Source organism: Procambarus clarkii, chromosome 92, assembly GCF_040958095.1.
Source record: "Procambarus clarkii isolate CNS0578487 chromosome 92, FALCON_Pclarkii_2.0, whole genome shotgun sequence".
Taxonomy (NCBI): Eukaryota; Metazoa; Arthropoda; class Malacostraca; order Decapoda; family Cambaridae; genus Procambarus; species Procambarus clarkii.
The window spans coordinates 10653943-10676692 of NC_091241.1; the positions used below are offsets into that span (position 1 = coordinate 10653943).

General features: G+C 36.4%; 1 protein-coding gene across 10 annotated transcripts in view; it reads right to left on the bottom strand.

The window, feature by feature from the left end:
* Window positions 1–8657: 8657 nt before the first annotated feature.
* Window positions 8658–22750, bottom strand: part of Ip6k (Inositol hexakisphosphate kinase) — a 33491-nt gene continuing 19398 nt past the window's right edge. For 8 of the 10 annotated variants that reach the window (XM_069319334.1, XM_069319335.1, XM_045769863.2 and 5 more), the window contains 3 exons: window positions 17962–18191; window positions 15343–15518; window positions 8658–13998 (listed from right to left, as the gene is read on the bottom strand). In XM_069319334.1, the coding sequence (XP_069175435.1) occupies window positions 13306–13998; window positions 15343–15518; window positions 17962–18191 (1099 nt within the window). In that variant the 3' untranslated portion in view covers window positions 8658–13305. The remainder of the gene's footprint in view (window positions 13999–15342; window positions 15519–17961; window positions 18192–22750) is intronic. The other 2 variants (XM_045769866.2, XM_069319336.1) reach the window with 1 other exon arrangement.

The window sequence follows — 22750 nt, forward strand, 5'->3', positions numbered from 1 at the left end:
CTCACAAGTGGCATATTAAAATCAATCAACAAGAAACATGAATATGAAAAGAAACTTAGGATTGGCCTAGTTACAAAGGAAGTAATTAAAAAGGTACTCATCAATGCTTACCAGTATCATAAGAAAATCAAAACTCTCATATTATGAGAATAGATTCAAAGAAGCAAAAGACAAAGTAGGCAATCCGGCAGACATAAACAATTATAGACCAATATCAAACCTACCCATACTATCAAAAATATTTGAAAAAATTATCTACAAACAGCTCTACTCCTGTCTCGCAAAATTTGACATACTCAGCCCCTGTCAGTTTGGCTTCCGCTCCCAAAAAGAGTACCAACGATGCAATTATTAGTCTCCTTGATATAATCTACTCAGCCCTTGACAAAAATGAGTTTCCGATTGGACTCTTCATTGACCTGAGAAAGGCCTTTGATACTGTTAATCACAACTACCTCTTACTTAAACTCCATCATTATGGAATTCGAGGCCTTGCCCTGAACTATATCCGATCCTATCTTAGTGATAGACACCAATATGTAGCCTTCAATAATATAACCTCTCCCACTCTTCCAATAACCATTGGAGTGCCACAGAGCAGTATCTTGGGACCTCTCCTATTTACATCAATAATCTGCCTAATGTCTCTAACATTCTTAAACCTATATTGTTTGCTGATAATGCTACCCTCATCTAATCAGACCCCAACCAACACACTTTAAATAATGTTGTGAATAATGAATTAAAAAAATCCACTTATGGATGTCAACCAACAACCTAACACTAAACATTAAAAAGACCTACTCCATCTTATTTGGAAGCAAATCAAGAAAATCATGAAGCAATTCAGCTTCAGAAGACAATGTTAACATCAGTAATAAAAATGATGGAAAGTTTCTTGGCATATTCCTTGACAATAGACTCAACTTCAGCACCCACGTAACACATATCTAAGAAAGTCTCTAAAACAGTTGGTATACTCTCCAAAATCAGATATTATGTACCTAACTCTGCTCTCCTCTCACTATATTATGCACTAATCTATCCCTATCTTAATTATGGTATCTGTGGATGGGGTTCAACCACTGCAAACCACCTCAAGTCCATCATCACCCCAGCAAAAATCCACTATTAGAATAATAACAAATTCTGCTTTCAGACAACACTCAGCCCCCTTGTTTAAATACCTTAACATGCTTAACATAAACTCACTCCACACATTCTCTTGTGTCAATTACATTTACAAAACCCTGTTCTTAAATGCAAACCCTGCTCTGAAACTCTCCCTGGACAGATGTAATAGGATTCATTATCACCACACCAGAAATAAATATACCTTTGATATCCCCAGAGTCAAGCTTAATCTATGTAAACACACTATGCAAATAAAGGGACCTAGTCTATGGAACTCACTCCCTAATGAATTGAAAAGCTGTCCAACTTTTGCCTCATTCAAAAAACCAGAACAAAAAGTACCTAATTTCATCTTCATAAGTGTTCTACCTTGTGCTTTAAAATCGCACTGTATCTAGTGCTACCCAATCCCCAAATCTTTATGTACCTAATCCAAACAACTTTACCATTGTGATCATTGCTGTTTTTCTTATATGTGCTATCATTATGCTGAATTGTGCCTATTAATCTTTGTTAAATTACCAATCAAGCTGTCAATGCAATCAATCAGAGCTACCGATGTGCTTTAATTTACCTACTAATCTCTCTCATCTCATTTTTTTCTTGCAATGTACCTGTTATCACTTTATAAATTTTGCTAGAATTCACCTACTTAAAATTATATGTTAGATTAACGACCTGCCCGAAACGCTGCACGTACTAGTGGCTTTACAAGAATGTTAACACCATGCTATGTATCCTCATAAACTCATGATGTACCCTCTTGTATGTATATAAATAAATAAATAAATAAATATGTTGTCAATATATACCTGTTCACGTGTGTGTCTGGTGTTAGTACTTTACTAGAATTATTTTGACACCCAAGTCGTTCTCTCTTTCTCATTCCTGGAAACCTTTCCTCATGGTGTAATTCTTCTGGTCTATCTTCCTTTCCCATCTTCATTACTTAATGCTTGTAGGGGTTGTAATTTTTACAGCAATTCATCTACCTTCTATTGTAGTTTAATAAGGTCTTCCTGTAGTTCTTTGCAGTCATCTTAGGTTTTTACATTTTATAATTGCTTAACACCTTCAAACACTACATAGGTCATTCACAATTTCTCATTGTATATACAGTATATCCATAAATATGTTCAGTTTAATAAACAAGACATTACATCTTTTGAGTCAAACAAGAACTTTGGAAACCTAACCTCATTATCATAATTATTATTACCCCACATCCCACCAAACTTTACCTAAATACACTTATTATTCCTTAACCTTGTCTAATAAAGTAGGTGCTTATAGTGCAGTTATTTTGTAGTATGTCCTAGACTTGAATCCTGAGATAGAAAACAACTTTTGGCCTGCAAAAAAAATTATATAGTGATGTAAAATTCCATTTTGACTAAACCACTTCAGTGTTAAATGTAAAAAATGCAAATACACACATGTGTATGTCTCTGTGAACATTAAAGACCCCAGGGAAAGGAAATTGGCTTTGATAATGCCATTCATATCCCAGAGAGGGTCAAAATGATATGTCTTGCTGATATTGCTATCTTGAATTTCTTCATGCAAGATGTGGTTGGTTGCTGTCAATCCATGCTCAATCGCTTTAGTGTGCCATTCTTGAACTACTTCACCAATTTGTTTACGCTACATTTTGAGGTTGTTATTAAATACAATATTCAGATAACTTGTTGTGACTTGGTAAGGGTTCAGGATGGACCGAAACGTTGTCACATAAAGGTCCAGGATGGACTGAAACATCATCACATAAAGGTCCAGGATGGACCAAAAGGTCATTACAAGGTTCCAGGATAAACCAAAATGTTGTCACATAAGGGTAGAGAATGGACCGAAACAACATCACATAAGGGTCTACGATGGACCGAAACATCATCACAAGAGGGTCTACGATGAACTGAAACATTGTCACATAAGGATCCAGGACAGACTGGAATGTCAATTTCATTTCCATTAATATGTGTGGGTTGGGTTATCTGTTTCATCCCTAGTTATTGTGACTTACTCACTGCACATTGTACAGTTTACACGAGATTTCAACGTTAACTACACCTTCAATTATAAAAACTGGATTACTGCCTCAAGTTTTGTTACAGTCCGCATTCATTAATATATGCTTCAAAATGGCAAATTGCATTCAGCTTAAAGCAAAGGCATGCAGGATGGCACTATCAGACCTACTTATATTGTTCCCATATAACGTGACTTATGTAAGCATATGAATACATCCAAATATACATGGATACAACTACTGTATATGCAACAGGACAAAGATCTGGCCAAATATAATATTGGAGGCCAATGGAATAAAGTAATAAAATGTTCTTTAAGGTAATAACAGGAAATAGAGAGATTTTATTTCAATTAATTAATTTCTTTACGTAAACTGTTTCTCCTTGTAGGATCATCTACAGCTCAAAAACTCTTGAGAGTGCTTTCACCATTCTAATACTGTAATTAAATTTATTCAAGTTTATATATTTTCACTTGTTATTTTGGCATCTTGTACATCTCATTCTCAAAATCCCACAAACATCTTTGGTTACTTCAGCAAACAATACTGCTTCACACATCATCTCTTTATCACAACTGAATTGTATTAGTTATCTATGTATCCCATATCAAATGAATTGAGAAACTATTCCAGCAAAAACTTGGATAATGTACTGGTTAAATAACTGAGATGGATCAGTTTATGGCTGCACATTGCACACGAGTCTATTGTCCAAGTGTTTCATCAGAGGCACTACAGTACTCACCTCAGGCCACTCGTCTGCACCTCTTCACACATAATCAACCATATCATCTTCTCTCATTTTTGGATTTACTGCAAGCATTTCAGACCATCCATTCAGTATGGCAGCTAATAATAGAGCATCAGTGTTGTCAGGTGCTTCAACAAGTAAAAAAAAAACCTAAGAGGAAATGTGTGGTATTGAGTATTTGAGCAAAATATAGATAATGTAAGAAAAGTTGATAATAAGAGTTCCAAATTCTTAAAACATGCACCGAATAAAATATTAAGAAGACAACTACTGTCTTTTCGATATTTACTACATTAAAACTTAACTGTTTGAGTTTTATGCTGAAGCTAATAATATTAAGAGGAACAAACAATGAAAAATGAACTTAAAACAATGTGTGTGTGTATGTGTGGGGAGGATGTAGACTGGAGCTGACAGGTAAAAACAAGTACTTGTACTGTAATAGTCTTAGGCTTAATGCTCATTGAGAAAGCCAAGGTATTCCAAGCTAAAATCATCATTAATGAAAAGTTCTTTTACTGAGGGCTGCTGAAATCTGTCATGGTACATGAATTAAATAAATGTTAATCAATGGGGGAAGAGGTACTTGGCTGATGCAGAGTCTATCACGAATGCTGGCACACACACACACACACCCACCCACCAAAGAGCCAGAGCTCAACCCCCGCAAGCACAACTTGGTGAGTACACACTATCAAATCGATATAGATAAAATAAGTGTTTGGAGCGTAAATGGACAAATGGAATTCAATGTGAATAAATGCCGTGTTATGGAATGTGGAATCGGAGAAAATAGACCACACAACTTACAGTGTGTGGAAAAGAATTACAGTACTCTAATAAAGAACGAGACCTACGGGTGGTTTTGGACACTAAGCTGTTGCCAGAAGAACACACAAAGAACATTGCGAGAGGAGTGTATGCGTTGCTTTCCAACTCCACACTTTCTTTCAATTATATGAATAGTGAAATACTAAAGAAACTGTTCATGACTTTTGTGAGACCAAAGTTGGAATATGCGGTAGTTGTATGGTGCCCAAATCTAAAGAAGCACAAAAAGAAACTGGAAAAGGTGCAGTGGCATGCTAAAAAATGGCTTCCGGGACTGTAAAACAAGAGTTACGAGGAGAGACTACAGAAATTAAACATGCCAAAACTAGAAGAAAAAAGAGGTGATATGATCACCACATACAAAATTCTAACAGGAACTGACCAAATTATTGACAAAGGAATTTCTGAAACCAGCAACATCACAAACATGAGGACACAGATTCAAGCTAAGAAAACAAAGGTGCAAAAAAAATTAGAAAGTTTTCTTTTGCAAACTGAGTAGTAGACAGTTGGAACAAGTTAAGTGAGGTTGTGGAGGAGGCCAAAATTGTCAGTAGTTTCAAAGCATTACACGACAAAGAGTACTGGGAAGACGGGACACCACGAGTGTAGCTCTCATCCTGTAACTACACTTACACAACTACACACACACACACCAAAGAGCCAGAGCTCAACCTCTGCAAGCACAAATAGGCAAGTACACACCTTGGGGCCTCGCGGCTGAGTGGACAGCGCTTGGGTGTTATAGTCTGAATGGCTAGGTTCAATTTCTGGCGGACACACACACACACACACACACACACACGTGTTTGTCTGGAGACAAACGATATAATATCAGACCGTCAGTATGGTTTTCGATCTGGAAGATCCTGTGTAACGAATTTACTCAGTTTCTATGATCGAGCCACAGAGATTTTTACAGGAAAGAGATTGTTGGGTTGACTGCATCTATCTGGACCTAAAAAAGGCTTTCGACAGAGTTCCACATAAGAGGTTGTTCTGGAAACTGAAATATGTAGGGATGGGGTGACAGGTAAGCTTCCAACATGGATGAAAAATTTTGATAGAAAAATGAGGGCAGTAATCAGAGAAAATGTATCAGACTGGAGAAATGTCACAAGTGGAGTACCGCAGGGTTCAGTTCTTGCACTGGTAATGTTCATTGTCTACATAAACGATCTACCAGATGGAATACAGAATTACATGAACATGTTTGCTGATGATGCTAAGATAATAGGGGAGATAAGTAAATTAAATGGTTGTCATGCCCTTCAAGAAGACCTGGACAAAATAAGTATATGGAGCATCACTTGGGCAAATGGAATTTAATGTAAATAAATGCCAGGTTATGGAATGTGGAACAGGAGAATATAGACCCCACACAACCTATAAATTATGTGAGAAATCTTTAAAGAATTCTGATAAAGAAAGAGATCTAGGGGTGGTTCCAGATAGAAAACTATCACCAGAGGATCCCAAAGAACATTGTGTGAGGGGCCTATGCTACACTTTCAAGTTTGAGAATTGCTTTTAAATAAATGGATGGCTTAATACTAAAGAAATTGTTAACGACTTTTGTGAGATCACAGCTAAAATATGCAGTGGTTGTGTGGTGCCCATATCTTAAGAAGCACATCAACAAACTGGAAAAGGTGCAAAGACATGCTACTAAGTGGATCCCAGAACTGAAGGACAAGAGCTACGAGGAGAGGTTAGAGGCATTAAATATGCCAAAACTAGTAGACAGAATAAAGAGGCAATATGATCACTATATACAAAATAGAAACAGGAATTTATAAAATTGATACAGAAGATTTCCCGAGACCTGGAACTCCAAGAACTCAACGCCATAGATTTACACTAACTAAACAAAGATGCCAAAGAAATATAAGAAAAATCACTTTCACAAACAGAGTGGTAGACAGTTGGAACAAGTTAGGCGAGTAGTGGAGGCCAAAACCATCAGTAATTTCATAGCGTTACATGACAAAGAGTGCTGGGAAGACGGGACACCATGAGCGTAGCTCTCATCCTGTAACTACACTTAAGTAATTACTAAGTACAGTAATTACACAGTGATACCTTGGTTTTCAAATTTAATCCTTCCCAGAGATGGGTTGTAAGCCGAAAATTCGCAACCCGAAACAAATTTTCCCGTAAGAAATAATGTAAATTGAATTAATTCATTCCACACTCCCAAAAATATTTACTTCAAAATACATTTCAGACATAATATGAGTACACACAAATATTTTGTACTATAGTATGCACAAGTTATAGCTTACCTTTATTAATGACTCTTGCTGGCGTATAGAAGACGGTGAGGAGGGGGGAGGAGGAGACGTGTTGGTGTTTGGAAGGGGCGTCCCCTTTCATTATAACAGGCAGTGATGACTTCTCTGGGGTACACACACTGTCCTATGTTTTGCAGGCATACTACTGGGACCTGGTTGTGGCTCACTGCTTGCCTGTCTTACTAAAAATCTGTCTTAAAACACTTCTTTTTCTCTACATTTTGGGAATGTAGGGAAGGTTTTAACTAAATTTTTTTTTAGGACCTTTTTAATGACATCACATTGTCATTTAAAAGGTCAATGCAATGGCCTGCTACAACTTTATCTGGGCGAGTTTTTTCAGCAAAACTTTGCAGTTCTTCCCATACTTCACACATTCATACTTCAGCATTCAACTCGGAGGTAAGAGATATGAGGTGACCAAGACAAACGAGTGTCAAAGATTAGCCCCAAAAGCTTAGTAGAATCTTTGTACAAAAGAGGATGACCTTTTTTGATTAAGTGACAGAGGGGGACGAAGAACGACCTGCTTCCGAGTAAAAGTTATTGCTCAAGTTTTATTTATAGAGAACTTGAAGTCATAATTGGTGGCCCAAGAAGACACAGCATCAATTGCAAGTTGAAGCCGCCGTTGAAAGAAAGGCGAATCATCATAACAGCAGAGGATAAGATCGTCGACACAGAGAGCTAAGGAGATGCCAGAGGGAAGAGAGGAAAAACCATTGAGGGCAACCAGAAAAAGAATAGTGCTCAAACACTACCTTGGGGTACACCTTTGTATTGCCGAAAAGAGGCAGAGAGAGAGAGAGCTTCCTCACTCTAAAGGAACGACTAGAGAGGAAGCTTTGCAGGAAGAGAGGGAGATTACCATGTAGCCCAAAAGAACGGCATTGGGACAGAATATGATACAGTATCTCTAGGTGGTGTCGGATGCCTTTTCCAGGTCATAAAGGACTGCAACAACAGAGGTCTTTGCAACAAAAGGAGTTTGAATATAGTTCACCAAGTTCACCAAGACATCACTCATGCTGCGGTACTTGCGAAACCCAAATCAAGAGCTTAGAAGCAAAATTTGCTGCATTTTGTGCATATGTAGTGTTTGTTAAAGTGTATGTTTTTATTTTACAATAGTTATTACACATCAAATATTATAGATTGTAAAGCAAATGCATCACCCCTAATTCTAAACTTTCAATAACTAATTTTTATTAATAGTGTTTCCAAAAAATTATAATACCAAATTACATACCATACTGACAAATGTTTAGTTTTTTTGTTTTAACAAATTATCCATTGCAGTACGGTCTTACACCAAGAAATTGCAATTCTTTATAAAGAAGCTTATATGAGTTTGAGTCATATATAGACAGTTATCATCATCATTCACACGATACGTATTGTAAAAATAAAAATCATGTTGAAAAGCTTTAAAGCTTAGTGTAGTCTGGAGCGGCATCCATAATACACCCAAGAGCTACCCACCTTTCTCCAGGGTTAAGGAATGTCTGGGACAAAATTTGGCTCTCGACAGAAGACGATCTCTTCAATTTAGATGAAGATGGTGAAATAATTTTGTAGATTTCCTAACTAGAGAGTGAGTTAGTGGAAAAAATCCAAGTGGAAATCTCTGCCTATTTTATTCAATATCCCTTCACAACTACAGTATTTTGTTTTGGGCATTTACATATATTATCCTTTGTTCAAACTTCATTGAATTTGTGATCTGAGCATGCAATGTCTGAAATTTCTTACATTCCTTATTTCATAAATGTTCATGAAGATCAAATCTAGGGTATTTTCATCCCTAGCTGACTCCATTATTTGCTGCTCGAGCACAAATTCCTCACAAATTTTAACAGTATCTCAGAATTGTGTTAGTTATTTCTGGTTTAGTTCCCTGATGCAATGTTTTTGACTATGATCATCCAAATTTAACTGGGTACATATTAATCTCCAAGAAAGATAACATCCAGCACAGAATATCTAGATTTTCTAGACTATTTTCTATTTTATTCAACTGTGCTGTGAATTCAACTGTTGTATCTAAATGCTTGTACAGTATACTAAAGTAATAAGATCTTTGTTCTCTACACTGTGTATTTTAAGCACATTTGTGGAATTATAAGTTTTCTATGAACATAAGATCCCTTTCAGTACACAGTATAGACCTACTCCTATGTTTGATTCATTTACTCAATCATATCCATATAAATATTTTGGTATCTGAACTTCACTGTCCATATAATCTCTAATTAGAGCTTCTATGACTCCTCTAAACATTGCATCCAACTCTTTTAGGAGGCCATTTAAATGATGACTTTCTCGTCGTTGATATCATCCACTGTGTTACGCCATTCATGACAGGTTCTGATCGAGTTTGTACATCATGGGATACCTCCTTCCCCCCCCCCCTCAAAAAAAAAAAAACTGGTTCACACACATTTCAAGTAATTTAGTGCAATGCTTGGTTGCAACATTCTGGTATTTAATTAACATTTAACAGTTACAATGGCCATATCATCATCCTATAATGCAGAGCACATACTACGAAGTACTGATTATGAGTAACTACTTTCCCCTGAAGGTTCATAATGACCAGAGGAAAATATTTTGTCGTCATTCAAATAATACCTGGATTACCTAAAGGCTTTCTGGGTAATTACCTCCGTTAGAGGTTCAAATAGTAATTTGCATCAGAGATAAATGCAAAAATATTCAATATATCAAAAATTAACTTTGTGATTTGAAATAAAAATACTGTACAGTGCAACCTCACTTGTACGAATTTCTGTGGAATGAATCAAAGGTATGTTGGTCCAGTCCTCAACCCTGCCACAGCGAGTGCTGTTTGTCACAAAGAAGGTTGTGTTTACCCGAGCACAAGCTCTCAAAGTCAGCAACTATCAACCACCTGCTCATTTCTAATAAACAATATATATTTTCTAAGTCCCCTCATTAGTAAGTCCCCTATTTATTATTTGACTGTGACAATGAGGGAGTAGATTCCTTATCCTGCCACCAACTCCATTATATATTACTCATAATTTGTTTGTGTTTTTTAGTTTCCTGCATTAATAAACTATTTACCCAATGGGAACAATGTCAAAGTATAATGATAATTCAACATTATCAACACTGAATTGCCATCAATTCAATGTTGAATTAACATTACTATACTCTTGGATATTTTACTCACTGGTATTGTCTCTTCGTTTACAATCAAATTCATCATATATGGCTGCTGATTGAAGGCGAGGTATGGAACACCAACCAGCCAAAATCCTTTCCTACAATAACTTCAGATACACACTTAGTACTGTATGCTGTAATGACTGCAGACTCGCTGCAAGTAGCGGTCCCTTGCTGGGACCCTAGCCCACAAAAAACATAATAATGTTTGCTCTGTTTTCTACATCAACAATAAATATTCCATGGCAGTAGAATTTATTGGTATCAGATACCAATAATTGCACCCTATATGGAAGCAAAGCTATTTTTGTTTTTTGAATCGAGGAATTATGTTTCATCCTATTGCCATCTTTAATATCATTCAAATTTGAATACAATAATGCAGCAGTATATTGTATACTAAATTAAGATCATTAAGTATATTTAGCTAATTCATTCATTCATTTCCTCCTTCTATCATATTTCTTTTTAAATAACTAAAAATATTAATTATCAAGAACTGTAGTGATGACAATTAAAATAAAAATTGTTTATATTATTAAAACAACTTCAATAATATGATAAATTATTTTCTTTACATAAAAGGTGATTAGATTATAAATTAACACAGATGTCTAATCTTGAGGCTGGAGGCATAGAATCTCACACTCCAAGATGTGATCTCTATAGCAGTGAGATGATAGTGCTTCTATTATAAATGATAAGCAGCATATCGTAAGGGCTTAACAGTAAAATCTAATCTTAAGGTTTTGTAAACATACATTAGAAAATATATGTGAATGCTTCTCTTAGCTAAGATAATTGAGGCTGCAAGATACTTATATGGTGACAACAGTCCAGTTGACTAGGACTTAAGGTAACATTTTTTCATTAGAAAGTGTTGCTAGCCAAACCAAATGTCTTACTAGCATCAATATATTACAGAGAGTAAGTCACAATAACTTTGCTGAAAATTAGTAACCCAACCCACAAACTTAAAAACAAAGGAACCAAAAGTTTCGGTCCACTGTTGTCCAGTATCACGTCCAGGGCTTTTATCAAGGGTCCAGGATGGAGCAAAACATCCCTTTCCTTTCTTTTTATGTGTGGGGGGTTGGGTCACTGTCAATATATATTATCTTGATTTGTGTTTATAAAAAAGAAAGAATTATGTGCATGCAAACATAACACTATTGTTGACCTCAGGGTGACATTCTATTGCTTGTAACATACACCAAGTTCTTTCACACCGCACATCATGTGGTGATAAAACTTGCTCCATCCTCTATTCTACCAAGTAATAACTTGGAGTTAACAACCTACCCTTATGACATATTTAAATGTATAATATTGTACACAATGTACAGTGTTGTTTATATTGAACCCAAATCTAACAAAACCGTACTTGCACTAAATGTGCAAGGCAGAATTATTAGAGTACCTGAGTAGGCTTCAAATATACAACTCTGTACTTATAAAATATATCACATTATACATACTTTGTAATTTTAATATGTTGTGAGGTTGGAATTAAAGGACATTTTTGATAATTTCAAGGACCCTCCAATCCCTGAGAAGATTTGGGAAATTATTGTAATATGAAACAAATGGCCAGTGAAAAGAAATATGCAATGAAGCCTAAATTTGTTCTCTAAAAATGAGAGTAAGAGTTATACAATAGGAAGTACTATTATTATTTATACAATGGCAACTTGTGTGAATGATGACTTGAGCATACATTTAGTCAAAATAAAAATTTTGTCATCCTACAGTGAATAATGTATCAACCTTCTGGGAGACTAGTATCCATGGCCATTGATAAATATTGCAAATTTAATTACAGTATAATAATACCAGTACCTGACAACTTTGAAAATATAGGATTGCAGTGTGGTGTTATCAACAAAATATAACATATAAATATGCAAGACTAGTGTTTTCATGAATATGTAATTGTGTATAATTACCATAAGTGTACAGTATTACATATAAGAGAGTGAGTTAGTGTGTGAGAATGAGTGAGTTGTTTGTTTTGTGTGTGTGTGTGTGCACGCGTGCATGCATGTGTGCGCACACGAGTGCGTGCGTGTTTATACTGTAAACATAGCCGTGTTAAGGAGTCTCAGGGTTCATCCCCGCTCTCCCAACTCTACAGCTTTAACTGCTACTTGTTGATCTGTTTATAGTACTTAATATTACTGGTCCTCAAATTAGCCAGCTCCCTTGGCCAAGGTACAGTACTGTATAATATTTCTGCAACCCCTGCGCCCCCTCCCCCCCTTTCCTAGCTTTTGGACTTTTGTATATTTCTATTTACCATTCCAAGCACCAGTTTATCAGTCTCATTATGACACTAATATTATAAAGTTCACCATGTTCGGTTACTCGTAATCCTGATTGCTGAATCATCTTACAAGATATGCAAGCAACGTACCAGAAATAGGTAATTAATTCTCAAATCATGTGTGTGCAAAACTCATATAAAATGAGGCAAACATGGCAAAAGTACAAAAAAAATCATAATTAAGAAAATAAAGATGAAGGGGAGAGGAGAAGTTACACACAATACAAAATTCTTAAAAGAATTTTTGTTACTGCATTTCTAATCCAGGCCACAGGAATATTAATTTAACATTAATCAATCCCAGAAATAATAATATGACTACAGTGGATGGGGGACCTAACGTGCACTACTGTAACTAAATAAGGATTATTCCAAACCTCCTCAGTCTGACTGTTTATTGCTCCCCCCTCATGAAACACAAATTAGGATTGATGGTGCTTTGGCACTGCACTGAGTTGATGTACAACCATGAATTTACATAATATGAGATTTTAATCATAAAACTTACAATGGGTCAAAGATGTCTATGTCAAAGGTTGCTATATCTACATTCTTTATCAAGGAATATAGAGTTTGCTATAACCTATGTACAACCATCTTTTTGACATGAAATAATAAATGTACGACTACATTTGCACATACACAACATACTGAAATATTCGTGATGTGATGTATCTGAATATGTGATGTCTAACATAGACAAAAACACATTTAAAGACCTAGAATAAATAGGTCTTGTGAAAAATGTCAAGTGTCAATGGTCAAAACTTTCTCTAATATCGGCAAATATTTTGGTAAGACTATCAAGACCAAGCATTATACCATCATCAGGACCATTGTAAACTTTGGAGTCACCCATACCTTTGTGAGTCGCATGGGCAAAATCTATGAGACGTATGTCGATATGAGGTTTGTAGTTCCTATTTCTGTGTCTGCCTTTTGCTTTATATGGAGGCTCACCTTCATTCCTACTTATCTGCTCTCTGGGGGCCTTCCCTCCACCTGTAGTTGGCGAATCACGCATATATGCAGGATGTTTAGCCCCTAGACTTGGTGGGCAAGATTCTTTTGATGGCCAATTATCTCTGGGCGAGTTTCCATCGTCTGCTCGAGACTCTGGCCACTTCTTGACTCGATTGGTGTCCATATCTTTGCTTTCTCTTTCTCTCTCGCACTCTCGCTCCCGTTGATGCAGTTTCACATTGTATGGGTCATAACCATCATAAATAATTAATAAAGATGAGGTAAAGAATCGAACTGAGTCTAGTTTAGATATAATGGCTCTTAATTCTTCTAACTTGCTAATTATTGATTCGGCTATATCAAGTCGAAGTCTGTGACCATTATGAAGAAACTGCCATAAAGTCTCTTTAAAACCTTCTTCAGAAAGTTTCTGACCATAATATTTATTCCTGCAATGATAGCACTTCTTGTCCTTGTTGTAAACCTGCAAGTAAAGTCATTATTAGCACTTATTTAATTAAATACAGTACTATATCATATACAGTACACATATATATATATATATATATATATATATATATATATATAATCTTGAAATATTCAGAGCTGACTGGTAAACTCTGAGCAGCAGCTATAAAGTATTTATTGGAACAATGTAAATTATCTTTATTATATTAAAGATTCTAACAGTACCCCCCACACATTAAAGTCCAAAAGCTTTTCAATACTTTCTTTTAATTAAGTTAAAATGATGGGGAGTTTTGAGCTAGAACAAAGCATCAGACACAGAATAATAATAAATGCTATACATTTATATATAGTACTGTATAATATTCAGTTAAATTATTATGACTAGGGTACATATAAACCAATAAGTAGTATAAATATGACTGACAGAATTAAGACGCGCAATTAAAGTGAAAAATATTAATGTGGAACAAACAGCAAGTTAAAATTAGTGTCCGCTTGTTTTAATGGAAAAATGTCTACTGGACCCCTTCAGCAGCACAACTTCCCTGTGCCCATCACTCCAATTTCTGCTATTTTATACCATGCACTATTATATTTAAAAGCTGTATCTGTGCAAACCATAAAACTGCACATTTTTATACCAAAATCACTTGAGGAAAAAACTAATTTTTAGATATTTTTGTGATTTTTGTAATTTTGGCATCGAATTCCAGTCCAGTACACCATCAGACATTACTATTTTCCATTGTAACTAACCATTGTGATCTTAGTACCAGAAAGGAATACAGTACAATACTGTACTTACTTTGCATCCATATTTTTGGAAGACCGACTTTCATTTGAGTTAGTCCACGATATGAATAAAATCTACTAAATAGGGATATTCAATGACAGAACTTGCTTAAAAGTTATCATATTAAGAAATAAAAATATAAAACAAAATATACATATCTACTTCAATGTTTCAAGCAATTTGTGCATTCTGTAATTAAGTAATTATACCTTTTCATTACTGTATATTAGTTGTTTACACGATTTATGAAATGAAGACTTTTTCTCCTATTCATTTAGAAATTTTCTTTTGCCCATTAAAAAAATTAATTGCTATTATACCCAATTTTTCAATGGTACATTAATTTGAATAGCTCAGTATTACATTTATTTATATATATGCTTCATGACTGGTAATAATAATACTTTATCACGAATATTAAAACATATCGTGCTAAATCTCCAGATTATTTATTAATCCGACCAATTCCTTATTTACATCCCGTGTATTTTTTATTTCTCTGCAATTAAATGCTGGTTTGTACTGGAATGGAAACATTCGGGTAAATGATCATGTATTTAATACCTGCATGCCTGCTAATCTGACTCCTAATGTTATTGTTGTTGTGTTGGCAGCCTTGGCAGTTTGACTCTTGCGTTTACTTTCCGGGGCATCATCCCCGTATTGTCTGGTTCCCATCTTCAGGTCTAATACACAAGGATACCGGAATTTGAAGGTCAGGTTTTCCAACATTATACATTCTGCAAAGGAAAGTTTACATTAGTTTTAAATTTTACCATAAAAAATCCACCATTGAATAAAATGAAACCTCTTTCTGGGAAAAGAGGGGGAGGGCCTAAGTGGCTCCCTGTTGCTAGTCACTCGGAGATAGCTTCACACTATTAAGTCACATCAGACCTTGAGAGTCGATATATTGATACCTGGTTGATACCTCATTGATGGGGTTCTGGGAGTTCTACTCCCCAAGCCCGGCCCGAGGCCAGGCTTGCCTTGTGAGAGTCTGGTCCACTAGGCTGTTGCTTGGAGCAGCCCGCAGGCCCACATACCCACCACAGCCCGGTTGGTCCGGCACTCCTAGGAGGAAACAATCTAGTTTCCTCTTGAAGATGTCCACGGTTGTTCCAGCAATATTTCTTATGCTTGCTGGGAGGGAGTTGAACAATCGTGGACCTCTGATGTTTATACAGTGTTCTCTGATTGTGCCTATGGCACCCCTGCTCTTTACTGGTTCTATTCTGCATTTTCTTCCATATTGTTCACTCCAGTACATTATTTTACTGTGTAGATTTGGTACTTGGCCCTCCAGTATCTTCCACGTGAATATTATTTAGCATCTCTCTCGTCTTCTTTCTAGTGAGTACATTTGGAGGGCTTTGAGACGATCCCAATAATTTAGGTGCTTTATTGCATCTATGTATGCCGTATATGTTCTCTGTATTCCCGCTATTTCAAGAATCTCTCCTGCTCTGAAGGGGGAAGTGAGTACTGAGCAGTACTCAAGATAGGACAACACAAGTGACTTGAAGAGTACAACCATTGTGATGAGATCCCTGAATTTGAAAATTCTCGTAATCCATCCGATCATTTTTCTGGCAGACGCAATATTTGCTTGGTTATGCTCCCTAAACGTTAGGTCGTCTGACATCATATTCCCAAATCCTTTACATGCTGTTTTCCTACTATGGGCACATTTGATTGTATTTCGTACCCTGTATTATGTTTAAGGTCCTCATTTTTACCGTACCTGAGCACCTGGAATGTACATGGAATATTGTAACATGCTTGTAAATAATCAATAAATCTACAACAGTTATACTGTTGTGGGTTTGTTGTGTCACACTTAGGTAAAAACAAGCCTCATGTACATCATCATTATACATGTACAACCTCATTAGAACCTGTAAATGGTTCTAACTTTTACAATAGTTTGCTAACTGCAAAACAAAGAAAGCGGAAGGGAACTACAAGGAGAAGGTGCCAAGCCATTATGACTGTAGCACTTTAAAGGGATCAGGATAAGGATTTGGGATGGGACATGGGAAGGGGGAGGAGGAATAGTCCCCAACCACTTGGACGGACGGGAATTGAACGACAACCTGTACAAAGCAAGACTGTCACTCTACTGTCCTGCCCAAGTGCTTAGGCAACTGAAAGAAAAGTTGGTCTCTAGTTATTATGCAAAACAAAAATGCCTTTTTTTCTTTTTAACTTTTTTTAAATGAAAATCCCTGAACTCAAAGTACTGTACTGTATTACATAAACACTAAATTTATCAAATACTCCTACAAAATAAAGCATTCAATTTAATGCAGTTTGTTTCCAGTGATGAACTAAGACTAAATAATGAAACTTATAAATTCAGAAAAAAATATATTTTAAACATAACAATTTAGCTTAATATTTTACAAACATTTTGACCGTGGAAACAAGTCCGAGGTCAAATGAGAGACGACAAAGCCAATGTGTGAAGAAACAAATAAGGAATAACAAACAACTCCCATAATATTTTGAAATGTTTTGGCATCCTTGATTTATGGCGGAAAATACTGGAAATTATTCATAAAAAACTTGAATTACAAATAACTCAACCTACATATATGAAGTTAAATAAAAGTGACAATGTTTCAATCCGTCCTGAATCCTTCTCAAGTCGTGATCAAGTGTCCAGGCCAAATTAAAACGCTGACACTTTTATTCCACACGTGTGGGTTGGATTATTTGTTTCAGCCACGCAATTGTGACTTAATTATCTGCATAAATTACAAGTTAATGCACAACATATGCCATGTACAGCCCACTTCAGAAAAAAAGCTGATAGGAGTTTTGCAGCGTAATGGTGGCAATCCTACCTGAAGAATGAACAGCGGTGCCCTGTTAACTTAGTCATGTTCATCTTACAATACTTATAGCTTGCCCTCTCCTTATAGGAAATAATATTTTTCATATCGAAGCATTACTTACTCACTAAAACATCTGAAAATGAAAATGAATTAAAAAGAAGATTGAAAACACCAAATGCAGATGACCAGATTTTATAACTGAAAATATTTTTGAAATGAACTGAAATTTTTTCATTACTCCTACTTTATTATAAATCATCTTAAAGTCTTAACAAAATACCATCACAAAACTTCTCAACAAACCACATATTACCAAATGTGTGGTTTGTTGAGTCTAACTCACCAACAACATTTGATGGATCAGACTTCTGCTTCAGCTTGTGAAGCGTTGTCTGGTGGCACTGCTGGAGCCAGGGGTTGTGAGTCTCTGGATGTGAGAGAGAGAGGGTCTCATTCCTTGAGGGTGTTGTGGTGGAGGGACTGGAGGCTCGGTGAGGGCTCGAGAGGGGTTCTTCCTCCTCTCCTTCACTCTCCAACTCCACACTACTTGAACTTACTCGACGTACATACCTGCTAATTAGGAAAAAAATTAATCTCTAATTGTTTTTATGGTTAATCAATCAGCTTGCATATGAATATAGTACGTATTTCCAAAAGTTGCAGAAATAAGTAACTGAATAAGCATTAAATAAAATTATATATTATATATACTATACCTGGTGTACAGTGAATGAGTGAGTGTGAGAATGAGTGAGAGAGTGAAAGAGTGAGTGTGTGTGTGTGTGTACCACAGGTAGCCTTCAATTTTCCTGGTATTGGAGAACCAAGATTCAGTGATATGAAGATAAGCACTTTTGTATCAATTTTCAAAATGATGAAGTGAGTTTACATGTTACACAAGATTACCAGAGATTCGTGAGGCCTAATTCATAAGTCTACCACACAATGTTCCGACTTCTACACATCCCACATTTCTTACTTTCTCAACTCCCAATCAGGGATCCCGGGTTTGATCTCCAGACAGGACATAAATGGTTAGGTATTTCCTTTCCCCTGATGCCCGTGTTCACCTAACAGCTAATAGGTACCCAGTAGTTAGGCTGCTGTTGTGGGTTGCATCCTTGGAAAAGTCAGTATTTCAAAGTAGGGAGGACCTCACTACAAGCCCCAAGTACAAGCTTCCTGTTCCAGACAATAGCTGTTAATTATTATGGCACATCCCACGCATCCCATGGAGGTCTTTTGAGTGAATCTCGAATTTTACAGGAATTGGCCCCCATGCAAATCATGGGGTGCCGGAATATATTAACAGCACATGCAATTTTATATTTTGGGTCACTAAATGAAATCTGCTACCGAACATATAAAAAATGACTGAATAAATATCATTGTAAACGGGTCACCGTATTTATGTAAGTACTGTATGGACATATGTATGTTGTGTATGCCTTGCCTAGTAAGTTGAGCTCCTAACTAACCAAATCTTTTTTCAATTCAGGTTTTTTAAAGATTTAAACTTAGGGATTACTAGATAAGCTATCTAGTTAATATAAGCTAATAAAGACAAGTTTTTTTAAATTAGATCAAAACTCATTTTGTAATCTGGCTTAACCAGAACATGCCTAATCAATAACATTTGTTAAAATAGATATAACCAAGCCTAATTAATTTAGTAATCAATATTATGTTAATTTGGTAGACGTAACCAACATGTATAAAATTAGTCAGGCTGTTATGCAAAATGGTTCTAGTGTAGTGAACCTAGTAATGCAGTTCTAGCAATTACATATGACTTCTTGACTTGTACTTATATTGTATGTATTATACAAATGACTGTACTGTATAATGAATTAATAAGAGCAAAGTTACCTTTGATAAAATACACTTTAGAAATCACCTAGACAGTATTGCATAGCAACATATGAAATTGTTTAAACAAAAGAAATGTATTAACAGAAGTATTGCTAGGAAAAACATTCTTACAGGAAGAGCAATTTTATAGAGAAAAAATAATAATAATAATAATACAGTAATAATAATCACAAACATCAAAATGATTACTTTATAATACATGACATCCAAATACAAGAAAATAATGAAAACCTAAAGGACTCTTTTCAGTGTTCCATATTTCTGAAACTCAACAGCATACCTGCTAAACACACAACGAAACTACGAATTGCTACAACGTTCAAATACGTTTTAACACCTAACAAGTTGTAACAACCAATATAGACAGCAAGTTGTAACAATGTTATGTCATAAAAATGTTATAACAAGATGTAACAACTTTACTACAAGTTGTATCAAGCTGAAAATAGGGACAGTTACGTTGCGTGTTTGCAGGGTAGAGATTAAATTCTATCTTTATATAGTTTGTATTGTGTTCTACATCATTACACCAACACAAAACTATCTCCCCCCCCCCACCAATATTCAGCTATCACATACGAAACTGTTAAGTAATGTCTTATTCGTTTAAAATAAGGACAGCTTGTTATGTCTACAGTCGACGTAAAACCGTGCGTACAGATATCGGTATAAAATCTTCCCTTGAACTTGACACAAAGCTGTGTGTAGTTCTAGCATTTAAAAATGTGATTTCACTTTGCATCGCAGATATACAACCTATTGTATGACGTACATAAGAATGCTTTGGTATTGCCAGCTTTAGTGTCCGAACGTAAACAAATAGTTAAATTACAGTTCATTATTTAGATTTTAAACTCTAGATAAAGAAATTTCATATTTTGACATTAATGACAGCTACTGTCACTTTTGACATTCAGCTACTGTTACTTTCAACATTCAGCTACTGTCACTTCCAACAATCACCACTGTCACTTCCAATGTTCAGCCCCTGTCACTTCCAACGTTCAGCCACTGTCACTTCCAACGTTCAGCCACTGTCACTTCCAACGTTCAGCCACTGTCACTTCCAACGTTCAGCCACTGTCACACTGTCACTTCCAACATTCAGCAGAAATTGATTAACTTGAAGTGGAACTCACAATTGAAGGTTGAATTTGGTTTCCCGAAGGTGAGAACAGGAAGCCCCTGAAGCTTATTGAGGTCCCCATTAAGCCAACTACTGACCTTCCCAAGGTCTTGACTCACAACAGTTGCCTAACTCCTGCGTTCCTATTTACTGCTAGGTGAACAGTGGTACCAGGTGAAAGAATATGTGCACAACCGTCTCTGTCCTGTCAGGAGATTGAACCTGGTATCCCCAACTGAGAGTCAAGAATGAAACCAACTGTACAGTGCTACAAGATCCTCTTAAAGATTCTGAGCAAACTTACTGATACTCTGCACGGCTGACTAAGATCACGTCCTATTTCTATGCAAACTCTGAAGAGTTGTAAGGATAGTAAGAACATTCCTCTTGACTTGTTTAAGGTGGTGTATGTGTAATGTGTACATCCATGGATCAGATGTCCTCTTTTTCTCCTTCACCAAATGTAACTATAAAGCTATCAATAAAATAATGTTTAGTGCACTTTCCTCCTTGTCTCTAACATTCATTATTCTCTTTATTTGTAACATAATTCTCTTGAATGTAATAAAATTACTGTATATGTAATTAATATATATGTACTAATCAACACCGTTATCTTTTTATGTCAACATTCATGCTACAGTCAAAGTTTGATACAGTTTAACTGATGTGATGTGTATTGTAAAATGTGGGTGAGGTGGTGGTGTATGGAAGTGCAGAGCAGCTTGTGGCAGAGTGTATGAGTCTGTGGGGGTGCATAAGAGATTGTGAGAGTGTAGGCTACTGTAGGGGTAGAGTAAATACAATTCTCCTGGGCCTTATTCAATAACCATTTGACACAGATTTTCTAACTTCACTCTTTATTACTGTGTCTAGGTTTCCACCTCTAAATGGCAATCATGCACATGAATTAAATGGAATTCTACTAAGCTTTTGCCCTCCTTTTAACCCTACACACACACACACACATATTATATCATCAATATTTATGACATATTCCATCATCAAGGGACCAACAAGAATGAGAAGAGAGGATGAACCAGCTATGCTTGATCTGATATTTACCCTAAGGGAAATAAGATATAAGGGAAGTTAAGTTGGAAGTTCCCTTGGGAATGAGCGATCACAGTGTATTGATCTTTGAGTACCTGGTAGAGCTGGGAATTATCTCCCCCAAAAAAAGAACTGGGAAACAAAGGGCTAGCGTACCGAAAGGGAAATTATGAGGAGATGAGAAAATTCCTAAGGGATATACCATGGGACACAGAACTCAGAACTAAGTCTGTACAAGACATGATGGACTATGCCACCCAAAAGTGTCAGGAGGCAGTAAACACGTTTATCCCAGCCCGACAGGAAAAAAACGAGAAGCAAAAGAAGAATCCGTGGTTTAATAGGGCATGTATGAAAGCAAAGGAACTGAACAAAAGGGCGCGGAGGAACTTCCGAAATAACAGAACACCAGAAAGCAGAGTGTGTTACCAGAGAACCAGGAACAAGTATGTTAGTGTGAGAAGAGAAGCTAAGAAAAAGTATGAAAATGATATAGCTAATAAAGCCAAGACCGAACCAAAGCTACTCCACAGTCACATCAGGAGGAAAACAACAGTGAAGGAACAGGTGATGAAACTTAGAACGGGTGAGGACAGGTACACAGAGAATGACAAAGAGGTGCTTGAAGAACTCAACAAGAGGTTCCAGAAGGTCTTCACAAAAGAACAAGGAGAGGTCACTGCGCTAGGTGAGGTGGCAGTAAACCAGGCGGCCTTGGAAGGGTTCAAAATTACAAGAGATGAGGTCAAGAGGCATCTGTTGGATCTGGACACGAGAAAGGCTGTTGGCCCGGATGGACTCTCACCATGGGTGTTGAAAGAGTGTGCAGGAGCACTTTGATTGCCACTCTCCATAGTGTATAGTAGGTCACTGGAGACGGGAGACCTACCAGAAATATGGAAGAAGCTAATGTAATAAAAAAACCAAGCCCAAGATTACCATCAAAGTGCCGTCGGGGAGGTGGTTCAAATAGCCTCGGCTATCTCCGGCACTGAACTACAGGCCATTGTACTTAACTTGTATACCATGTAAGGTGATGGAGAAGAGCGTGAGAAAAAACCTAGTAACACATCTGGAGAGA